General features: G+C 36.5%; 2 protein-coding genes across 6 annotated transcripts in view; one reads left to right on the top strand and one right to left on the bottom strand.

The window, feature by feature from the left end:
- Fas1 (fasciclin 1 Fas1 domain-containing) overlaps positions 1-23,614 on the bottom strand; it is a 526,663-nt gene that overhangs the window by 135,590 nt on the left and 367,459 nt on the right. For all 5 annotated transcript variants that reach the window (XM_076523006.1, XM_076523009.1, XM_076523008.1 and 2 more), the window contains exon 2: positions 17,993-18,128. In XM_076523006.1, the coding sequence (XP_076379121.1) occupies positions 17,993-18,128 (136 nt within the window). The remainder of the gene's footprint in view (positions 1-17,992; positions 18,129-23,614) is intronic.
- Positions 1-23,614, top strand: part of Orc3 (origin recognition complex subunit 3) — a 50,782-nt gene that overhangs the window by 15,582 nt on the left and 11,586 nt on the right. The window lies entirely within an intron of this gene.

Raw genomic sequence — 23,614 nt, 5'->3', positions numbered from 1 at the left:
GCCGCGCGAAAGTGCTCGAAAATTGAATCACTCACAAAAAAGCCGAGCAATCATTTTGTAACACTTCTCTCATGGTCGAGCACTGCGATCTTTCGCATTCCGGATACGCGTGTGTTCGATCGTCAAAATACACATAAATACGATTGTTTTTATTGGTTTGTCAGTTCAATGGTTGCTATTTGCGAAGTTACGCGATCTTCGTTAAATTAGACTTGATGTTGATATTTATGTTAATTTTTACCTAGATGCTTCGGTATTCGTACACTAAGTTCACAATTTCTGACAAATTGGCGACGTTTAATCCCTTGTAGTACCATATTCTTTGCAGTTACAATGATCAAGACATTTTTAATTGTAATTATTTCTTAGAAAAGAAATTCATATTTATATTATTATTTATGTTATATATATATATATATATATATATATATATATATATATATATATAATATATTATTTGTATTATATCTATTTATATTTATCGCGTGCATACAATTTCTTGGATGCTTGAACGTTGATGACCAGAGAACAGAAGCTTACCCCGATTCGAAAGAACGGAATGAGATTCATATTTAACAGGTTATTACCAGAAATCTCCACCACGAATCAGACTCATCAAAGTACGGTATGCTTTGGTAGATCGTAAGAAAATGTCGCGTACAATAATAAATGTGGACTCGCTATATCTTACGATAATTAATACGGATGTTCACCTTATTTATATTTTATATTTATATTTGAACAAGAAGAAACATTTGTACCTTATTTCTACAATGATAAATCTTTTAGTTAACGAAAAGTGCACAATTAGAAAGAAAATAAATGATGTCTCATTTTTCGCGTGTAAAGTGAAACGCCTGAGAAATCCTTTAGTTGACGAAGGAAACTGTTGTCTGATTCCGATCAGACGTACGAAAACGATTGCATAAAGGTTCGCAGAGCAGTCAGTAGTAGACGAGAAAGAAATCGTGTCTTATTTCCAGTATGCAAACATTCTCAAGGTTTGCGGATATTAGGAAGTTCCTTTTCAATTTCAAGGTACCGAATATTCTCGAAAATTTTGCGCTGCTGTCTCGGATGTTACTGCAAGATTTTCCAGCGGGCTGACCACGCTAACAGTCGATATGCCAATCGTTTTCGCAGGGGAACGTCTCGCCTTTCGACAGGCTTGTCTTTCGACGCCCGATATTTTCCCTCAGCTGGTTCTGTGCGATTTCGGAGACGATCTTATTCGGCAAGGATGAAATCCGAAGGAAGCCGAGAGGTGGCTCCGAAGAATGCGGTCGAGTGTGCTTCAGGTGTGATGCGAGATTGATACCGGAAGCTGTTGAGATTGATTTTCGCGTCGCAGAACGGATGATGGCAGCGGGCCTCGCAATCCCTGCGGACCCTTTCTACGTACTCGGGACCGTCTGCGAGCACAGCCCTCGCCATCCCAGATGGAAATAAGTCTGAAAATGAAAGGAGAATGCCGGCTCCCGTGGGAAATGTATCCTTCTTGTTCCACGTTTCATGAATCTCCTGCAAAGGCCTTCTGTACAGCGTAACACAATGACTGCTTCCCAAGAAACGCGAAATTGCGAGAAAGAATCGGCTTTGCTGACTAGTTAGGATTGGTCACCAATACCATCTGCGCCCCTTGTTTCCTTGCTGAAACCTTGGAACAACAGGCAGTCGAACACTGTTTGGATTTCGTTCGATTATGAGCAACTCATTATGCGAAATTAACATTTTCTTCATCAATTGCGACAAATTAATGAAGAATAGTCTTCCTTACTTGAATAAGTTTAAGGAGTTGAACAGAAATATGTAATGAATATGCTTGGATTCTTTTAATGTTTCCACTGTTTACAGTCGCACTTTTTTGTCACGAATGCGTAAAGTCTGTCATGGGTAGACTCTGTGTTTTTATGCAAAATAAAAAATGTCTGCATTAATTGCCAGACATAGGAGCCAAGCACAATAGTTTTGTCTTGTTTAATAAGTTCGACAAGTTTCAATGAATTCATCAATTTTTAGTTTCTTTTAATCTCTTCAATGTTTTAAATTTCATCTATTCATTTCTGCCATAAATTGCATAAAATCTGCGGTCTAGTCATAAGATATTATAAGAGAAAGAAAATCTCTGTGATTATTCAATTTAGTGATTGGCACTGACAATGAGTTTGAATGTTTCATTTGTACATCTATTTAATTTTTTGTCGCACTTTGACGAGTATGACTCATAATGGAGATTTCTAGTAATATCCTGTTAAGCATGTTGATTCCTTTATTTTAAATTGGATAGAATTCTTCTGTTTGTCGTGAGTATTTAACCCTTATAGTGTTTTAACCATTATACAAGATATATCGTTCTTTTTTAACGCTAGTTTCATTTTCCGGCACTAAAAGGGTTAATTAAGCAAATAGAAATTTTCTTTTACTTGAAGAGAGCGATACAGTGACGAAATAAGAGTTGTTTAAATAGTTGTGAATGTTTGATACTATCCAATAATTTGAATGTCGAAAATTCGAGAACTGTTTTTAGGTACCAGCATTATTAAAGAACTAACCGTTCAATTAAGAATGTTAATATTTAGACTATAAGTAATTTTTTCCGAATCTCATATAGGTGAATACGCAACTGATAGGCACAGAGATCCCACTTTACTTTCATAAAATCCTTTTGTGGGTCTTCCTTTTTGTTGAAATCAAACTCGCAATTTCGATTGCTACCGCAGGACGATCAAATTCAGTCATTTCCTTTAATACCGATTGCATCCTAAGAGGATTTGACTCTCATTTCTGCGATGCGCACGGTTTACTCGGATAATCGTGGAACAGAATCTATTACGGAACACGTATGCCATAAAATGGAACGAAATACGGATTTCGCGTAATATATAATTTCAATAGCGATTGTATGCGTTATTTACAAGTGACGTGATCATATTTCAAGTAGTTTTTGGGAACTAAATAAACGCTCGAAAGTTAGAGGAATAATTGCAAAGAAGAAGCCCAAATTAATCGATTCGGTGGACAAGATAGACAATTAGGATATAATGAGGATATCTACCTTAAAGAGAATAGCAGTTTTACAACATTTTAAAATGGATCGCTTCATTTTACCGTTCAGAGAATGGTTCAATCTTCAAGAAACTCAATTTCTTACGTTATTCATGAGAAGCTGAGGACGTTCCTCATTTCAGTTCGAAACTATTCATTTCGAAGTTAGGGCGTACAGATTATAAGTTAACTCTTTTCTTAAAGTAGCTATTTTCTTTCGTTAAGCTCGTACACGTCAGTGTTTTCCAAGTTAGAGAAGTATCACTTTTTAATATCCACACCTTCCTTTCTTCCCTAATATTATACTTTCTGCAATGTTTTTCGTAAAATGCATACATGTACGATTTTTGTCCATTTCGAGATGATCAACATGATAATGTTGTTAATGGTCTGCGGGGTTTATACATTTATAAGAAAAATGATAAGATGAAATATGAGACAGTGAACTCATTAAAATAATATGAGATGGGCGTGTTAATTTTAAATAGCAAAAATTACTAAGAGCAATACATTTTTAGAAGAACTAAATTTTAATTCGATTCTCGTTTCTTAAAATTGCTGGGGAACATTGCAATTGCGCAATGCATTTTGCGCAACGTTGTTGAATGTGATGCAGTGATACAAAGTAATAATCGTAGAAGATTAGATGCGTAATTGGCTTGTAAGAACGACGTTCCAGAAACAAAAAGATGTTGCATTATTTGGCTTGTTTTCTCCATCCGTTAGTAATAGATTAATATTAGCGTTGCCTGTTTTGCTCCTCACTCGAAATCAATGTATCTCAGCGTCTGTCAAGATCGATAATGACGGTGTACCTAAGCTTAAGCACCGTTTGAAACGCGGAGCAAGGTATTGCAAGAACACAAACATTACAAGCCGAAATTACGTGTCCGCTACAGAGCAAACATATACTCTCGAAGGGTATCTGGAGGTGGAAACGTCTGATAAGCATGTCACGTCAAATTCGATATGCAGACCAATATTACGACGAAAGGACATTCAAGTGAAATATATGTAGTTCGAAAGACAATCAGAATTCAATAACTGAAACGTCTCTGATGATTATCTTTACTCATTAAATACTAAGCAAAATTGACTGATCATTTTGATAATAATAATCATAATAATCGTCAATTATAATCATTTTGATTATAATGTATGTTTGAACGAAGTAATTTATTCAATCATTTTTTATGCCGAAGTCGTTACAATTTAAACAGTTTCGAAATTGAATATTTAACGCACAAATATTTTGATCTATTAGTGTCATCCTAGAATTGTAAATTAATTTTGAAACCTGTTTTCACTTGATTGTCAAAAGGAGATTGACGTCATTCGATTTTCTCGCGATAGAAGCTCTTGTACACGTGTAGCAAATGAAACGTAGTTTCTAATGTCATAACGTTTGTACAGTCTAAAACCATCCTTTTGTTAATTTCATGTGCCTGTGACATATGCGTGTATGGCCCGGGGTTAAAGTACCCCTCCACACGTTTTTCATTTTTAATAAGACGAGATAGTATTGAAAGACGACAAAGAAAGTATTGGAATGATGGTCTATGAAGTTTCATTCGCTACAATTTGCAACTTCGGTAGTGTTAATTTAGGCCAACAAATGCTAAAGAACCCGAGGAGTAAATTAGAAGCACCCTTCGACTGGTACAATTCTAGCTGTCAGTGACAGTGAAAATGGAAAGTTAAACGAATCGAGCCGAATAATACACTCTCTAGTACGACGTTTTAAGGACTCTCGCTTTTTAGGGTACACAATTACACCGGCAGCAATTGCATTGCTTATCTAACGAATAACGTTGTTTAATTAGCGTTATCTTTTAGAAGCAATTTCAGCAGAATTGAGATTTAATTTGTTTTTGTAGGCTGTGCGGTCCGCGACGGCAAAAGTGTGGGAAGGGGGGGGGGGGGGGGGGAGAAAGAGAACGAGCGAAGGAGGAAATTGCCAAGGGTGAAACGCGAGGGAAAAAAGACGAAAGAGAACGAGTCGAGTGGACAAGACAAAGCCGTGTTACGGGTGGAGGTGAAATGATAAATTAAACCGAGCACAATAATGTTCTACCGCAAAACAAGACGGCCTCGCTTGCAAAATTATGGAAGTTCCAAGACTAATTGGCAAACTTTTCGTGACACGTAGAATTTCCGGGCATTGTCTGGCTCGCTGTGCTTCTTTCCGCGATTTGAATGGACGGTCATTTTTAAAAACACAGGTTATTTCGCATTTGCACGCGGTGCTTCATAGTTCAGTGATTTAACGTAATGACGACAAATAGAGAATGCGGGAGGAAATATTTCACGCAATATATTTCGAATCAAAATAAACAATTTATGGAAAGAGGAACAGTGAATTTTTCTAACGTACGCAGTTATACGACTATAACATAGCATTAAGGAATAATAACATTTTAATCGTTAAAGTAATATACTAAATTTTACGTTTCACAAACTTGACATGCACGAGGAAGAATGAAATATATTCCTTGCGCGTGTATTTGATATAGCTGCCAATTTTGATGTTTCAGTGGTGAAAACAGCCCCCAATTTTGGGGTGGAGAAATTTATTCTATATGTAATAAATAATTAGAAATATGTAATAAGGGAGAAATATATTTTTAAAGGCTTTGTTTTATAATGAAAGGTTTCAAGAATCGTCACGATGTCGAGGTATCGGAAGAAAGAAGATGGTTTTCCATTGGTTAGGGTTTGTTATTTAATAAAAAACAAAGTCGACGAACTTTATCAGCGAGGCTACGTTTCTTTCGGGTGGTAACTTTAGGAGAGTTTCTTTGTTTATTGGCTGGGTCGCGCGGCAAGAAGTTTGCAGAATTTCTTGACGATAAATGGGACTACCGTTCGCTCTTATCGAATTGTTCTTACGGTAAGTTCTTTTGTGAAAAATTGCTTCTGATCAAATAATATTGGTTCGGTCGTTTCGTTTTGTCGAACGGTGTGGTCTTGCTTTCAATTATTTACACGAAACAGCCTGCTCTCTGGAGAAATTTCAGAGACCAAATCGATAAACAATTGTGTAATAATCCGAGGCATTGACAGATATTGAAAGAACATAAAATGGTTCGGTGCCTCAAGTACTAGTTTGATTGCATAACATTGAAGAATTCCGAATGGTAAGATAATTAAACAGAGTTACATTGAAATCATTAACAATTATTTCACCGACATGATTTCAGCGACATTGCATTTCACCGACATTGTTTATATACCGATACGTTGAAATCATCGGCAAATGTTTACATCGACTCTCTCTCTCTCGTCTCATCACAAATGTTATTATCGACACTTCGTGTATAAGAAATGCAGAAATAGAGATAATCTGTTCTATTAGGTGTGTGAAAAGAAGTGGCAAATGTGGAAACAGTTGTGAGCGCGGAGAAAGAGTAAGAACAGTATTTGTAAATGGAAAACAAATTATTTGTTCCCATAACCTTAGAAAGCATAATCATGCACCAGAAGCAGCATGTTTACAATTTACAATAAAATAGATGAATTGGTTGTAGCTACTGACGAGAGACCATGCAAGAGATTATCAGAAATGCGACTGTAGAGACAGAGAAAATTATTCAACCACAAATTCCGAGTAATTCTACTTTGAAGCAGCAAGTGTTATATAAACCACGAAAAAATAAATCTGCTGAACCAAAAAATATTGACGAACTTAATTGGTCCAACAAAATATGTTGAGTACTTGGAATGGAAAATCTTTCGTAAGGGTCATTAAAGAAGACTTTGAATATGCAGAGCAATTTACAATAGTTGCACTTCATTCTCAGTACCGTGACTTTCCGTTGATAAATCAATTTCTTTTATCGTAAAAAATATGTAAAACGCAGCATTAATAATAAATGTGTACGACACATCGTTGAAACGTATACCTGGTATACTGCCAAAAGTTCTAAGTGTCGATAATAACATTTATCGGTGAAACGATAGTAAATATTTGTCGGTGATTACAACGTGTCGGTACATAAACAATGTCGATGAAATGCGGTGTTGCTGAAATCGTGACAATGAAAACATCGTCGGTGAAATAATTGTTGGTGATTTCAAGGTAACTCAATTAAATAGTCGAAAAGGTAGTGAATAATACGTCGTCTTTATCACCTTCCATTTTGTTTCGTTCCATGTTATTCACATTTTACATGCAGAGAACGACTGATATGGTGCTCAAAATTAAGTGGATGCTTTCTGCAACGTAATTACCCTCAATAATTAGTTGTGCACTCCATTTTTCATTGTGTATCATAATACAATAGCATACAATTTGTATAACATGGTATAAACATGCAGAATAATTGTATCATATTTATCGCTACAATAATCTCTTCAATGTTTTCAATTGTTAATTGAATGAAAATCCTGGAAAAGGGATTATGTTATATATTCAACATACATACGATCTTATTCGAGGTTTCCATTCAATTAACAATTGGAAACATAAAAAAGATATTATTGTAATGTAAATTACAAGCAATAAATATTATACAGTTACTCTATACCATGTTATACATATTGTATTTTATTCAATTATAGTGTACTATTTTCAACGAATTTTTGTGTAAAGTAAAAATTTCGTGCACAAATTGCTAAAAGCAGGATCCAACTGGAACTTTGGGTCTTTCTTAAATCACTTTAATAAGTCGAAAGATAATACTTGATAATAACTAAATAATTGATATTCTTATAGTCATTTAATCTTTTCGTTATACTAAGTTATTTTACCTCACTTTTGTCATAAATGCATACAATTGGGCAGTCTAATAATCGTATATTTTAAACAAATGCTTCAAATTCCATAACACAATCACATTTTCTAAGATGTAATATAATTTAAGATGGGTAACGTCGCACCGAAGGAGCATGTGAGAGTTATTGACATCTTCATCATTTCGGCGTCATCAGGTCGTACTAGTCCGCTAACTTCGAGGTCTAACATAATAAGTAGGTCTGTGTGTCCTGTTAGCAAGTGATTAACAGGCAATGTACAAGATTTTCCACAAGAATCACCGCGACAAGGGCGCGATATTGGCGGTTGAACGAGTTCAGAATTCACCAGCCGGTAACAAGACAAACAGGAGAGGAGGGTAGCCTGGCCTGTGGCTAGGATCCGCAAGATATGTCGCAGACCTAACCGGCTTGTTCTTCGCTACGTCGAGCACCGTGTAACCAGCTTCTTGGTACGAGCTCCTTCAAAGTTCTCCGTCTTGCCCTCGCCTTTAACTATACACTGTCCTTAAGTTTCATGCGAACAGTCGCTTTGCTTCCTCGAGTCAAAGTTCTCCTTCCTCTCTTTCTCTCTCTCTCTCTCTCTCTCTCTCTCTCTCGTTTCGCCTCTCTTTCCGACTCTCGCTACTCTCAGAGGGTACAGCCTTCCTTTTCGTTTCTTTTATTTTAACCGTGATCTGATTGTCTCTGTCGCGCTCGGTCGATCCCCAAGGCGTCCACCGTTACCTCTGACTTTGCCGTCACTCGAAACACAAGATATCAGAAGCAGCTGGTCTTCGCAACGATCACATTTGGCCCTTGTTCAACCGGCGACATCACGTGTCTATTTAGTGTCTTTGAAGTTGAAATACGTGACCGAGTTCTGTTATAGTTATAAGATTAATGAAAAAAAGGTGAACTGGCGCCTTTGTGTGGAATTTAATTTCCGAAGAATCGTGGAACTCTTCTTGACAATTTTGTTCCTTTTGTTAGTCTTCTTATTCTCTAAGCAAGAACTGGAAAATGTGTATAAAATTTAGCCCCTGTCGATTTGTTGGACTCGTTTAAATTTATTTATTATGTCCTTAATTTATGAAGCAAAATAGACGAAATTGTTCGGTTTGATCAAGTTTTAGGTCTTTCTTTTCTAAGAATAGATGCTGAAGACCTTGCTATCTTATATCCATTATGGCTTGAGTCCTAGCCGGCCTGGATCACGCAATTATGTTTATAGCTGGAGGTTAAAGGCTCTGGTGTCTTTCTTATCTCATATTTTTATAATGGCTAAATGATCTTCGCGTAAATCCAGTAGTGAAGGACATTTTGAAACCAAATTAATCTTTTTAACGCGGGAATCAAGCGGTGACGAGTATACTCGTCAGACACGGACAAAGTGTCGCTGTTAAAATATTGGATAAAAAAAAACGATTTTACTTTAGAAAATTAACAATTTTATTACTAATATTTATTTATTCACTTAACATTAACATATACTACATACATAATTTAGCAAAGCAAGGGATGATACATAATGGCACTTTGCACGTCGAACACCAATATCGTGATTCTTCTCTAATCTTATTTTGATAACAATGTAAACACCTTCGTGTAGGATTAGCCTCAGAATATTCTAAACATCTTGAAATTTGAGAATATGTTTTTGTTTTCACTAAAATTACGATTTAAATAGCCAATGGTCACTACTCTTTACGCACAAGTGTACTCGTCATGACACAAAATACAGCTAACTGGTTAAATAGCATCTTATATTTGTTTACTCGTAGCACTATTAATATTCAACCGGATGCTAGACGAGAACATGTCGTACAGTGAAATCATGAAGTGACTAATTATGGAACTGTCAAGATCAAACATTTTTATTTTACAAAATCTTCATCACTTCACTTTTATATCGAATTCTATTTCAACAGAGCAATCATCGTTAAATACTTATTAATTCGCAAATGAATACAATCTAGCTTTTGGTAGGTGACCCCAAAAATTTCATGTTGAAGGTTTAATATTAAGAACCGAGTTGGTCATGCGAATAAATTTTTTCGCTTGACGAGCAAGCTTCGCACGACTCGATCGAGCCGCGTTTCTTGTTACCCCTGCAGCCAGGACCCTCGGTATTCCGAGGATTCGCAATGTTGAAGGGTTGCTATCTCCGCGCCAGAAGGGAGTTTGAAAAGAGATCCGCCTTGTGAATGACGATTATCCGTTAGTCACAAGGCTTGGCTACCGACGGCGAAGGTTACAAATACCCCAGGGGCACCCTTTTTAACATGGCTATCACCGTTCTTGTTTCACCCCCCTGCCCTTCCCTCGACGCGGCCATTCATCGTGAATTAAACGTGAAGACGACCTAATGAAAGCCGCCGCCTATTCCCCTTGCGCGCTCTGTTAAGTCGCGAGTGTTAACTTCTCCCCTTTACGCGTTTCTCAACGATTTTTGCGCGAGTCATTCACCGTGACAAAGGGGCCTGTTCGTGTCGCTTCTCAACAAATCTTTCCCAGCTATGGTCGAGAACATTTGGTTACACGTTTGTTGGGATATGTCTATACGAAGAAGCTGCAGAAAACCGGACGTCGATTTTAAAATAAAATAATAATACAATTATTTATAGCTTTTCATTTTATTATTGCTGTACTGATTATTCTTAAATTTTTTGAACAATCACTGAAAAGAATTATTCATTTGTCTGATCATATATTTAACTTTTGACAACAGTGTGAATATTGATTACAATGTGATCTTATAAATTGGTTTGTAAAAGTCAAATAAGTGCAGACAGCTTATTTCTCTCACCAACAAATTGATTATGGTAAAACTGAGGTAAAAATGTCATAAATGCTTCTCATCGTGATATATTATCTTGCATTCTACGTGAATACATATCATAATTAGACTGCGGACATTTACGCTAAATCAAAATTTCCTAAGTCAATTGTCAGGCACAGAAATTCGATAAAAATGTATTTATCTTTTCAGCTTTAATAAGTCATGCTTAATGTAACAATATTGTTAAGTTCTTCCAATGTCTTCAGAATTTACTATTTCATGCATTCGTGTTTGTCATAATGCTTAAAATCCGCAGACTCAATGTAATGCATGAAGGTTCATGAGCTAATGATGTGAAACTTAATAATTTGATGGAACAATTCAACTTTGCTATTCATCTAATCAAGAAACTTCTTTAATTATTCACGTTTTTTTATGTTTTTCTGGTCAAATACATATCTATACTACTTGCTGATATTTGTACGTTTTTTTCAGTACAACTCCTGTCTACTTAACTGAATCTATAGTTAGTGCGCTTGATTGCATATTTATCTGTGATTTATACAGAGATGGCGAAGATAGTTCTTTAAGCATGTAATGTTTGAAGTATAATGTGTTGAAACATGTTCGAAGCACGCAAACTGAATATTTTATTCAGGTCGAATGAAATTGTACGTTTCCATTTTTCAATTGTTTTCAACTGCTGATATGAAATTGAAGTTAATATTTCATTATGACAAACTCTACTGCAATTTCCTTAAATAGAGAATGCATTATAACAATACTATCTCTGAATTCGCGTGGACAACGAATATTCCAAGAAATAAGTCTCCGTTTAACAAAGTGTAACTCGAGGAGACGTCGCTAAATTGAACGCTTCTACGAGGCTGGTTCTTGAGGAAGAAACAGAAGTAAATATAATATAAAATAATAAAAAGAAGGAGAACTATTAAATTGTCTGGGCTACAATTTTAATAAAAAACGTTGCAAACGGTCGCGACAAATATTCGAGCGTCGAACACAAATCAGGATTGAAATCAGAATGAAATTTTTCTCGTTCATGGGATAATTTCAAAGGCCTCGGCGCGTTTCCTTCCTTTTAGCTCGAGGCGACTCGAGCACGCAAAGGAAGTTTCTTCATAAAACGTCGACGCCCTTCTTAATTCCTTGTTTCCTTCGTGGGTGCATTTTCAGCGTAGTAATCGTGAAAACGCCTCGGGCCGGGGAGGGTCGGCCGGATATAGGAAATCGCATCGTAAAGCAGGATATGACTATAAAATCAGGAATTTGCCACGCCTACAAGCTGTTGATTTCCTCGATTACTTTAAGCGCGGGCCTTAATATAGAAACATCTGGTTATTGAATTAGGGACGCCTGATAACTTTTGATTTTTCTAGCTGTAATCCTGTCATAAGTGGCAAATCTAGATCGACTACTGACATTGTCATGGTTAGACTGCGAATGTTTATGCACGATAAATATGCAAAATGCATATGGTATTTATGCACGGAAAATATGCAAAATATGCATGAAAATATGTAAATGGTTACGATATTAAGTACATACTATGCAAAGTGTTAGATCTAATATCAAGGATCAAGAAACGTTTAGGCTAAATTAATTTAACGAGAGATAGATGATATAGAGGAGCATAATATATGCGTGTACGCAGCAAATAACATATGCAATGTATTGTTGCATATGTTTTTAAACATAAATGTGCAAGACATATGCAATATACAAATATTCAAAATAAAAAATATATTTTTGGAATCACCTGATCATATTCTACTGTATTTCTAAAATCTTCTTAAATTTTTATCGACTTGTATTTCTCTTAATTATTTTTATAGTCCAGTCTAAATGCATTGAGTACAACAGTTTAGTAAGACATTATATTATATTTATTGATAATATATTACATATTTATATAAAATATAATATAATAACGTCATTTGAATATTTTCTTTACGAAATAGAGTAGTGATCACTTCAAAGTGGTACTTTTATCATATCGACATTATTTCGTAAGTACAATGTTGACTGCTACAAAAGTGATAATGTATTTATTAACTAATTCAATTTAGAATAAACGGAAAATAAGATCACACAGCTGTAAGTTTGAAATACAAGCCCTAATTCTGATTTTTTATGCTTATCCAGTTAATCGATTTTGGAAGGTCTGAAAAGTTATTCTTATTAGAAAGTTATTCTTATTAAGGATAATATCACCTGGTGACTCTTCACCTACCATGTTCTCAAGTAAGGAAGGTTGCGTGTCACGGGTCGATTACTCTACTTGCACATAAACCTTTATAATTTTCTGAGTTTGTATAAGTGCCCTATCGTTCCCCTACGATCGTTAAAATTTGAATACCTTTCGAGTTTTGCAAACAATTGTTTTCAATTCTATTACCGTTTTGCAGGGAACGTATAAATACAATTCCTTCTTTAAACGCAATGTGGGAGTTAAGGACTTGACGAGGAATAATTTCGGCTGTATCCTGATTTCTCTACGCGCCAGGCTGATCGATGCTTGACAATTAGAGAAGTCTCGTGCTATCCTTCACGGTGGTTGACTCCTGTAGTAGTCGAATTTGAGGCTTGAATGGAACCGAGACCGCACACGATTAAGTTCTCCCCTACTCGTGTTATATCCGACTGTCTAAGTGGTAGATCTCATTGCATCCCCGTCCTTATTTTTGGTCTGTCTCTATTGGGGAATGCTCCTTCGACCGGCACATATAATAAAGACAGGCAACTAAGAGGAAGGGATGAGAAGGAACATTTATTGTAACCTCACTTACACACAAAGATTATTTGAAATGAAAATAAGAAATAACTATTTCCTATTACTTGAGAATAAAGGTACAGTAAATTCTCCCCAATTGTCCCCATCGGCTTGTAAATAAAAAATGGACAACTTGGGAAGACGCAATACGATTATTCGAGTCTCGCGGCTCGTTTTTATAGTTGTTGACAATTAGTGACTATAAAAATGAACCGCAAGGATCGAATAATCGTTTCTCTCTTCCCAAGTTGTTCATTTTTGTTTACAAGCTGAGGGACAATTGGGGAAAATTTACTGTAACATCAATCCATTTGAAATAATAGCTATTTCAAATAATGAATCTTTTTGTTGCTTTTTTTATTTCAAATGTGGCAACAAAAATCATTTTCGATACAACATGCAACAAAACGATTTTATTTTAAGAAACCTTTACATCAATTTGCTTTAAGCAAAACTTTTCCTTCAAAAAGTTCATCACTAGGAGATTTTCGTCTGGTTCTGTCTAATATTGTCGCGAAAGAAAATAATCGTACCATTGGTTCATAATTTTATAAGACGCTCGAAACAGTACTTGATTTTTAATAGCTATTCATTACACTTGTTCGATCGTAGTCATTCGAAACCACTATTGCTCTATCAGAGAGTATCTTAACTTCTTTCAAATTACATATGCCCTTTAATTCGTTAGAATATGTTAACGTGTATTTCATAAAGTATTGTGGAGCATAGGCACTATTTCGAGATTTCATTCCCTTTGTCCGGAAAATTATTCAAACGATCGGTCAGGAATCTGGCCCCGTTAATCATCATCGTCTAAATTAAAAATGAAAATAGTGAAATCCTGTCGACCAATCAGAGCGTCATCGATATCCAACGTGCGTTCCCGGGATCATTCGAACATTTCGAAATTCTCGATCACCGGCGCGCGTCTAATAATTAAACAAGCGCGTAATTGTCCGGATTTAAAGTGTTCCGTGTCACCGTTCGGCCGTTTGAACTGTCAGCGCGGTTCACCGACGAGATTTCGTAATAATTGACGAAGCCGCGAGGCAGCGTCACAAATTCTGATCCGTCAAAGGGGACGGGCCGACTACCGTGAAGGATTAATCGATCACAGTCAATCGTAGTAATGCACCAAAGGCACGGGGATGCTGTCGAGGTGACGTCACGTTTGCTAAGGAAGAGCTGACTTGAGCGGGAAACGAAGGCTTCTGTAGGGATTTACGTCGACCTGTGTGCTAATAGACCTCGACCTCTTTGATTCACTCCGGATCAATTAGGATTATTTGCAGATGTACCGAGTATTGCTCGTTATATTAGCAGACGCACAATCAGGTAATTTTGGTCGATGATAGAAGATCGATACCTTCAGTTGTATAATGCACCGTATATAATAAACATCCTTACTAGAGTGTGCGAGAATTCGAAAATGTCGGGTCAGGCCGGGTCGGGAAATTTCTTCAAGAGGCGAATTCTCGAAAATTTTTAATTATGTCAAGATTCCCGACAATACTTGGGATTCTCTAAAATGTCGGAACAAATAAATGAAACAGCAAATGAACAAATAACATAAATATTTTATAATTATTACTTACACATACGGGCGGTGTAAAAAGTGTCCTTTCCAAGCACCTTTGGAAAGGAATAACTTTTCTATAATTGTTTCGACAAATTGCAATTGGTTGCGATGATAAGAAAATTAAAAGAAGAAAGTTCTTTCAACTCTTAACGTAAATGTTTCCTCAACTTTTTTTTTATCGAAGCCTATAACGTGTCTTCGTGATCAGTTATTATCAAACGTGCAACAGATGTTAATTTCTGCAATGAAATATTATTGAAAGGCAACATTTACGTAGAGTTCATTGAATTCAGCAATCTTGAAGCTCTGAGAATTTAAAGTTTAATCTATCTTCTCGACCGAATGTGTACGTGTCTCTCTCCCATTGTCTCTCTCCCACAAACCGAAGGAAAGAAAAATCGACGTGATAATATTCCGTAACGATCAGTGGTGATTCGCGAAACGTGTTCAACCTCCGACACGTATTCCACTAACCTTGATCCGGTCCACGTATAAAGCCCTCGTGTGGTTCTATCCCTATGTAGGTGTCGTATTTAGCTAGGACCACATACATAACAAGATATCATCTAGCGTTCGTTTGCTGTACGAACGGGATCACGTCGGCGGGGAGGGGGGGCGGGTATTTTCGCATTTGATAACACTTTTGGCCAAAACTGGTCCTGCCCGATGCATTCATCTCTCGCGAATTTCGAATTTCGAAGTGGTGCCCTTTGATCTTCGTGTACGAACCTATACGTGTACATAGATCCGAGCAGGATTGTTGGATTTGCACCTAAAGCGACGCTGCATTTGCCCGTAAAGGGAGATTCGATTGAAGACGAATCGAGTATGCAGATGGGGGCAACGGGTGCAACGGGTGCATTCGTGATTCAAGGTTCCACGATGAAAATGACGCGGCCATTTGGGTGGCACGTACGCCATTGTTCGCATCTATTTCGTTGGAACCGATTGCGAGGATAGTTTTATTTTATACGTAGCGCATACGCGATGAGTTTGAACGATTATTATCGAGCAGTTTTTAATAATCGTTTAATAGAAAAATTCGGCCATTAGAAACAAAGGAGATCTTTAAGTAGTTTACTTTAGCTGAGTCATCGCGAATCTGTAACGTTACAATATACAGAGAGTTACATTCAATAAAAGCATCTTCAATATTTCGCTTGTTTTTGATGGTAAGAAAAAGTATTTTGAAAGAGCACGAAATGATCCGATGCAGTGATTTTCTAAATCCATTAATTTGTTATCTTCCGTATTATTCGTACGTATATCCCGTATAATAAATATCTTTATAGAAGCTTCGTTGAATAAAAGTTACATTTAATCAGTTCTCTAATCCTCAAATACGGTATTCAATCGGACCAAGATGTAGTTGGAATGTTTACAAAATTTGTATTAAACAGTGTATCTGTTTAATGAAAATTCTTTAAGTCTAAACTACGCGCTATTCGAGTATCTTTAAAAATATGTTGTATAAAAATGCATAAATGAAGGTCGAAACTGATCTCATCAGTGTCAATCGTGTAGTAGTCGAAAATAACCATATTCTTAGTGTTGATTTCTAAATGTTGATAAACACCTTCTTCCGAATAATTTTTTCCCGTCATAACGACTTGAGTGGTTTTTTTATTTTTAGAACGAACCATATAAGTGAGCGTGATATAAACTCGGGGTATACCTTCCCCCCATCCAGAGTGCCTTATAAAACGGTATGAAATACGAAATATCGAGGATGAATATTATCACTGGAATGCATGTTCTGTTATTATTGACGACGAAACAATCGTGCTCGACGAAAAAGTAATATATTACCTATTAGCCCTGCCGGTAACTGTTTTTAATTCCCAGGCTGCACATATTTAGTCGACGAATATTCCACGGGAATCTGGTGCTCCACGGTGCGCGCTAAAAGCCGCGTTAACGGAAGTTCATAAAGACTAATATCGCCACACAACTTCTACCCTAATAAAAGCTAACGCATTTACAAAGGCGGGGGTAAACTGTAACATAAACAGCAACCACATTCAACGGAGGTATTTCAAGCGAAAGCGGCGAGAGCCTCTGTAATCTGAACCAGAAAGTATCAATATTGGACAAGCATTAAAGAATCTAAAGTCAAAGTTCGTAGCAACAGTTCATTTTGCTTCCACCGATAAGAAAACTCGGTGAAACGAGGACTGAACGAAGGCAAAATTTATTTTCGTGATTTCTTGCGATAGAAATGAACTCGAAATGTCGTTTGTCTTTCTTAATGTAAACATTTACTAATTAAAATCTACAAATGCTATAAATGCATAGCAAACTCTTAGATCATAGTTATTCAGAGAATCTAATTAATTTTCTATAAAATCTACGCGTTTGTACCTTTCATGGAACGAAATGTATGAATCGTGGAAGCGAAGTGTATAGGGTCTTTTTACATGAGAAAATAAAAAGCAAATTTGGTGTAACATTTTTTTACCCAAGGCTGCGCCTTCGAGAAAATCGACTTTAAAGTTTATTCATCTTTGTAAAGGATTTGGTTGTCGTCTATTTTTCTACCGCAATTGCCTCCGTCCGAGATAATGTTTACAAACATTGATTGTTGCAAACTATGTATGAAGGCACCTTTGTGTTTATATTCCCTCTCTTACTAGCTGCCCCACTACCGCAGCTATCGGTAGAAAACGGTGACAAGAATTGACGGTGATTGTTTTCGACCAGTAGCGACCCATAGCTGCGGCAATGGGGCAGCTAGTAAGAAGGGGAATGCAAATACAAAAGTGACTTCTTGTTGCGTGAGAACTATAGTAAACGGAATGTTTATTGTCAATGCTTGTAAACGCTATCTTGGACGGAAGCAACTGCGGTAGAAGAATTGACGACAACTAAATTCTTTACATAGATGAACAAACATTAAAGTCGATTTTCTCGGAAAAGATATCGTTGCATTTGGAGTATCGAAGAAAAAGCAATGCTTAGAGAAAAGAACGCCAGCGAGACGCTGATCGCTTCACTTATTTAAGTCACACATTTATGTCAAGTGCCCTAATAAGTTGAGCACTCGCTGTAAATAAAGTGTACTTACACATGTGGTAAAGCACCAGGTTCTTCAAGGTTCCATTGTACTTTTGGAAGGCTCGGTTCGTCGGCGCGAACACGGTGACATGCCGGTACATTAAGGTCACGTTAGCCACGTGGCTGGCCTCGAGAAGGTGGTAAAACTGTAACAAGAGGCGGACAAACGCAATCGTTAATACGGGAAAATGCAATTTTCGAAGAATGTAGCAGCGAAAAGCTATTACAGTCGCATTTTAAAGGTGATAACATCTTTTGTGCGTCAAACTAAAGTTTATCCTTGACGCAAAAACATTTTCTAATCAAATCTTGTTCTTCCAATCTCAATAAGTCCTAAATCGTTGTCGTAGTGTAATATAACGATACAGAGGAAACTGTGATAATTATCAAAAGATTTGCTCTAATGAGTAAAATACAGTCGGTGTATAACACCGAGATCTATAAAATGTGTTTTATAAATTTTCATTATAGGCTCAGAAAAAGGTTTGAAAAACCATCGTATTTTTATTTGTTATCATTCCAACCAATTACACCTTTTGAAAACAATTTTTTAGCCATTGTATAGTAAACTAATCCCTCTGACATCCCCAAAAATTTTAAATCGCTCGACCCAATTATAAAAAAAGTTAACAGAGGCAGGAGTGTATTAAGTTTAACAAGTTTCATTTGTTACTCATCAAATAGCAACAAGGATAAAGTGAATATCAAGCGATAGAGGAAAACATTATAGTATTAGTTAGGGCGTTTCCCACTTACCTATATCTATGCAACTGTAAGTGTAATTCTTAAATACATAATTGTATTAAGTATGCCTATGAATATAATTCTATGCTAGAAATACTAGAATTATTTTGAGAGTGCATACAGTTTCATCCACAAAATGACACTTTTTATTTCAAACAATATTTGCAATTGATTATACTGTTTATTATTGATTATATTCTTTATTACTATTTCGGACGATATATTTATAGTACGTGACCTACAGTAACAACTATGACTTTATCTTATACTCCTGCGCAATAGCACCAATGAAATTACTGAATTCTTCGAAATATGTATTACAAATTAAGAATGCAAATGAAAATATTAAATGACATAGTATAAGACATGGTATTACAAAAATTCACGAAAAGACAATTCAAATACATGCCTGGTACGCTTATCCTCATCGACAAATAATAATTTTATATTTCAGTCATTTTTTGAGCTGGACTTCTTCGAAATCGTGCGGCTGTGTTAATAATTAATAGAAATGAACAAAATTATATCGCTTTACCACCCAAATGAATAATTAACTGTCTGTATATTACTTTTAAATTCTGAGGGCACTTGTTACTGGGACTTGAAACGGGATTTGTTGTTACGGTTTTGGATACCCCTCGTCCCATAGCGCGGCGTAATATAGAAAAAGAAAAGATCGATTTTCCGTCAACGGCATTAGGGAATGTGGGCGTATTTTCGCGCTCAACTAATACGTGGATCAAGCGATTCAAGTCATGGCGGATTAAGTGCAGGACTGTACGTGCCGAATTAGTGATTCACGTTCCGCCCAAGCAAAAGCGTTTAATCCGCCGCGTCGAATCAAATTTCCCGGGGTCTTTCGTCTATCCCCCGAAAATGCGCACAAAGGAAGCTCGTTAGTTATCAATGCGTAATTAACCCCCGGCCAGAGTAGTCGATCCATCGCGGAATATTAGCGCCGGACGGCCGCGGCCGTGAGTCACGTTTCCTTCTGCACACGCAACACGCCGAAGACGAAAAGAAAACGCGGAAGAGAAGGAGAACGCAGGCGACAAATACGTTTTTGCGCGAAGAACGAATTACGGAGGACCTTTCATTAGGCTGCCGCTGTTGGAAACGTTCGTCGACTTCTTGCCGGATATAAACTGCGAGTCTTATGGCTTCTGAGAAATTTCAGCCCGGGACGCGTTGTCTCGGAGAGGGTGAAAATAACGGTGGTTGAAAATACTTGCGGTGCTTTCATAGAGGGAGACTCGTTTAGGTTTGATATAATAACAGTGGCTCAGGACCCTTTGCCTTTCATAGTTCACCTCCGTTTTTGATAACTTTTTGGTCGTTTCTCCTTGCGTTCTAGTTAGAACTTCATTCTTTGTCCCTTCTCGTCGACTCGTTACCGGGGTCGATCACAAACTAGATATGAAAATTGGCTTCTGAAGAAACCGCGTTTGTAGTTCCAGTATTTCCAGAGAATTGGTTAAACCGGCTTACGAATTTTTACGAAACAGAAATATTTCAACAGATATTTATGTTTAATTTACAATTGTTCGGTTCATTTAGTATATACTGATATACAAGGATTTCGGTTCAATAATCATTCAATGTTTTTGTATTAATTCCCAAATAAACTAGTTTCTAAAGCAAATAATAAGTAAAATGAAACAGTTTTTAAAGCAAGTACTTCAAAGCTAGCGAACGCTATTATTAGTTACTCTTTTATAGGAAGATTTTGTTAAGAAAATTTTTGTAATTATTTTAAGCTTTAACACGTTGAATGCCACGGGGGTCACCGGTGACCGGCACTTAACTTGGTGGTGACGCCATGGGGAGGGGGGGGGCACCGGTGACCGGCGCGCCCAAATTGATAGAAATATACATAATTTAAAACAAATGTCAATATCTAAAATTTTGTATTATTACCATCGTCAATTCAAACAGTGACCCCTGTCGCAATTAACATGTCAAACATGGTTATACACTTTAACTTATCTATTGCAGATAATATTTCAACATTATATGTATCACATAAAAGAAAATTCATCGTGGCGCCACGGACAATTTCTGTAAAACCGGCGTGGCATTCAACGTGTTAAATATGCAAATATGTAGCAACAATAATATCATTTCTGTTGTAAGAAGTAGACTACGATCATTTTCATCAGACTAGTGATTTCAAGGTCTTTTGAAGATCTCCTATAATTTTTGTAATAGTATCTCACCTATGTTTGGTTTCATAGCATAGTAATTACAAAATCGAAAACACTATGATTCGAGGGAGCACAATAATCTATTTCTGTGTCTGTTTAATTAATTATCAATATCCTACTCCACGACGTTGTCAAAAATATTCAGAGGAAGTAAAAACAACGGAAAACCGTACGAAGTATTATTCTGATAATGTTTAGTATACAATTTAGATGTATAAAAATATCAGAAAAACCGAGTAAAAATTCATTTTCCAGTTAAAAGTTTGAAAAGTAGTGACGCAGAAGAATTGTTAGCAGCGCGTACTTCATCGAATTGAATATATCTCTCTTTTTGGTACTCGTTCCCATCATTTCATTCTTTTCAAAGAACCACTGGTTCGACCGGAAACCCGAGGATACTCCAGCTTTCACGATTCTATATCAAATTGTTGCCGGTGGAATAGCCTTTGATTCATACAACTTAGTTTGCTTTGAGAGAGAGCCTAGCGCCTTGTAGTACTACTTCAAAAGAGATTCCGACTCTTTATACGAGGTTATTCTATGCTTTCCGTTTAGCTGTCTACTGAGTTCCATCTGTGTGCAGCGGACGGTTTCCACGGACTCCTGCTGCACGTACTGCAAGGTTAAACTCAAAGTGATTTTCATGGATAGAATCAAATCGATGATAAGAGCAGATGCCTCTATAGTTGTGGAGTCCCAAGGATTTTTACGAATTTCAATCCAAATAATTTGTAAATCTCGTATCACATAGGAAATGTGCAAGTTTCAGTAGATTATTTAATACCTTTAGTTTTTCTATCTAACTTGCAATAGGGTAACAAAATGATCAGAGATTTATTACACTATAGAATAGCAAAATCTTTTTACATCGTTTGAAATCGATTGAAATCTAGAACAAGTAATTTGCCTGGAAATTTTTATTCGTTTTATGCTTTTAAAAATTTGTGAAATTCATAAAAGCAACTTTCTTTCCATTCATGGTGGATAATAACATTTCTCTTTTACCTTTGCTGGAAACAATATTTCAATCAATAGAATAAATGATTTTCTTACTTTTTCAAAATAGGATAGTGTAGTGTTCTAACAGTACAATATTCAAATATCGGATACAATGAACTATCAGACAAAAGATAAAAATTCGAAGGGTAGGATCGACAGACTTTAGGGAAAACCGAATCAAAAGAGATAATAATGTGTCCAAAGTTATAAAACATCTTCGAAGAACAAACCTGAATGATTGTATAACGAGCTAGCAAGATTCGTTTATCTTTTGCATGGAAACTCTGGACCACTGAGCGGAGAAATTATTTTTCACGTCTAACAAGCAACGTGTAACAGAATTTTCAGTTAAATCGATTGATGGCCGGACAAGGCCGTACCGGCTATTAGCTAGTTTAATTAGCTGCCCTGAGGGTCCGGAAATAGGGTACCCGTAACGACGTTTACCAGTGTCATCGCAACGTTCGAACGTACGCGGTTAGCTTCAGCAGTCGACCAGAAAAAATTCTCCTGAACGCATAGAAAAAGGATACGGCGTTGTTGATCAGTAAAAGATGAGGAAAGTTTGCTGGATAGTCTACGGACAGGTGTCAACGTTGAAACTTCTTGAACGTTAAAAGTTCGTTAAATATGAAGACGAGAAGAACAAAATTCTGGCCGGCCGCTCACGAATAGTATAGTATAGCCGCTCATTTTGTAGTATCAAATGAAAAAAAAGATCGTATAATTTCGTTACTTGTTTGATACGAATGTGATGGAAACAATAGTTGAGTCTAGTACATGGCAATACAGGTTGGGAATTAAGAGAAAGATTGAGACAGTTATAATGACCATAGCGTTGTTACGGTGAAGTATGCGGTGAGTGTCAGGGAGAAAGAGACAATGTCTTTTGGTATTAAGCATGGGAGCATAGGAAGGGAGCTTTTCGAGAATAGTAGGACAAGAAATTATGTGGTCAATGTGTCTATAAACAAAAAGTAGATCAGCCATGGATCGGCGGGGATGAACGGTATCGAGCCTAAGGCGTAGTAGGAGAGGGGCATAATTATGAGAAAATATGAACATAAAACATGAAATGCGATAGGAAATATATCGAAGAAATCTGTGCTGGACACTTTGTAGTAAAGTTATTTGTCATTTTTTTTTTGTGAGTCGCCCAGATAACGATGTAGATACAATAGAATGAACAAGCGAGATATACGAAGTGCGAATGGTTGCGTATCAGAAAATAATTTAGAGATGCGAAAAATGAAGCCAAAACGTTTTAAAATATTTATGAGTAACTCCATTCTTAAAGAACATTGGATAAACTAGTATTGTTTATCCATTATCCTATAATCTAGGCTTGATTTTATCAATCTAAAAGGAAATGTGAAATTGGAAAATGTTCGATAAAAGTGATTCATTGATTGCGTCTTGCTCTGTTTAAAAATTGTTTAAACACGATTCAATGTTCGTAATATGCCATTGCCTAAAAATTAAATTTCTCAGAAACAGTTTCGTTCAATCCCTTGCAACAAACGGGAGCCAGATAGTCGTTTCCAAGACGTGAATTCTGGACGTGAATAATTTCAGTGAGTCGGAATTCATGTATAGAAACTCTTAAATTCGTTTGGTCTCTCTACTGTTTTAAGTTTCATCTAATATTTTCTATCATAGTAGATGCAGAAAACCAGCCGTCTACT

This window comes from Megalopta genalis, chromosome 6, assembly GCF_051020955.1.
Source record: "Megalopta genalis isolate 19385.01 chromosome 6, iyMegGena1_principal, whole genome shotgun sequence".
Taxonomy (NCBI): domain Eukaryota; kingdom Metazoa; phylum Arthropoda; class Insecta; order Hymenoptera; family Halictidae; genus Megalopta; species Megalopta genalis.
This window is presented reverse-complemented; position numbering and strand designations above follow the sequence as displayed.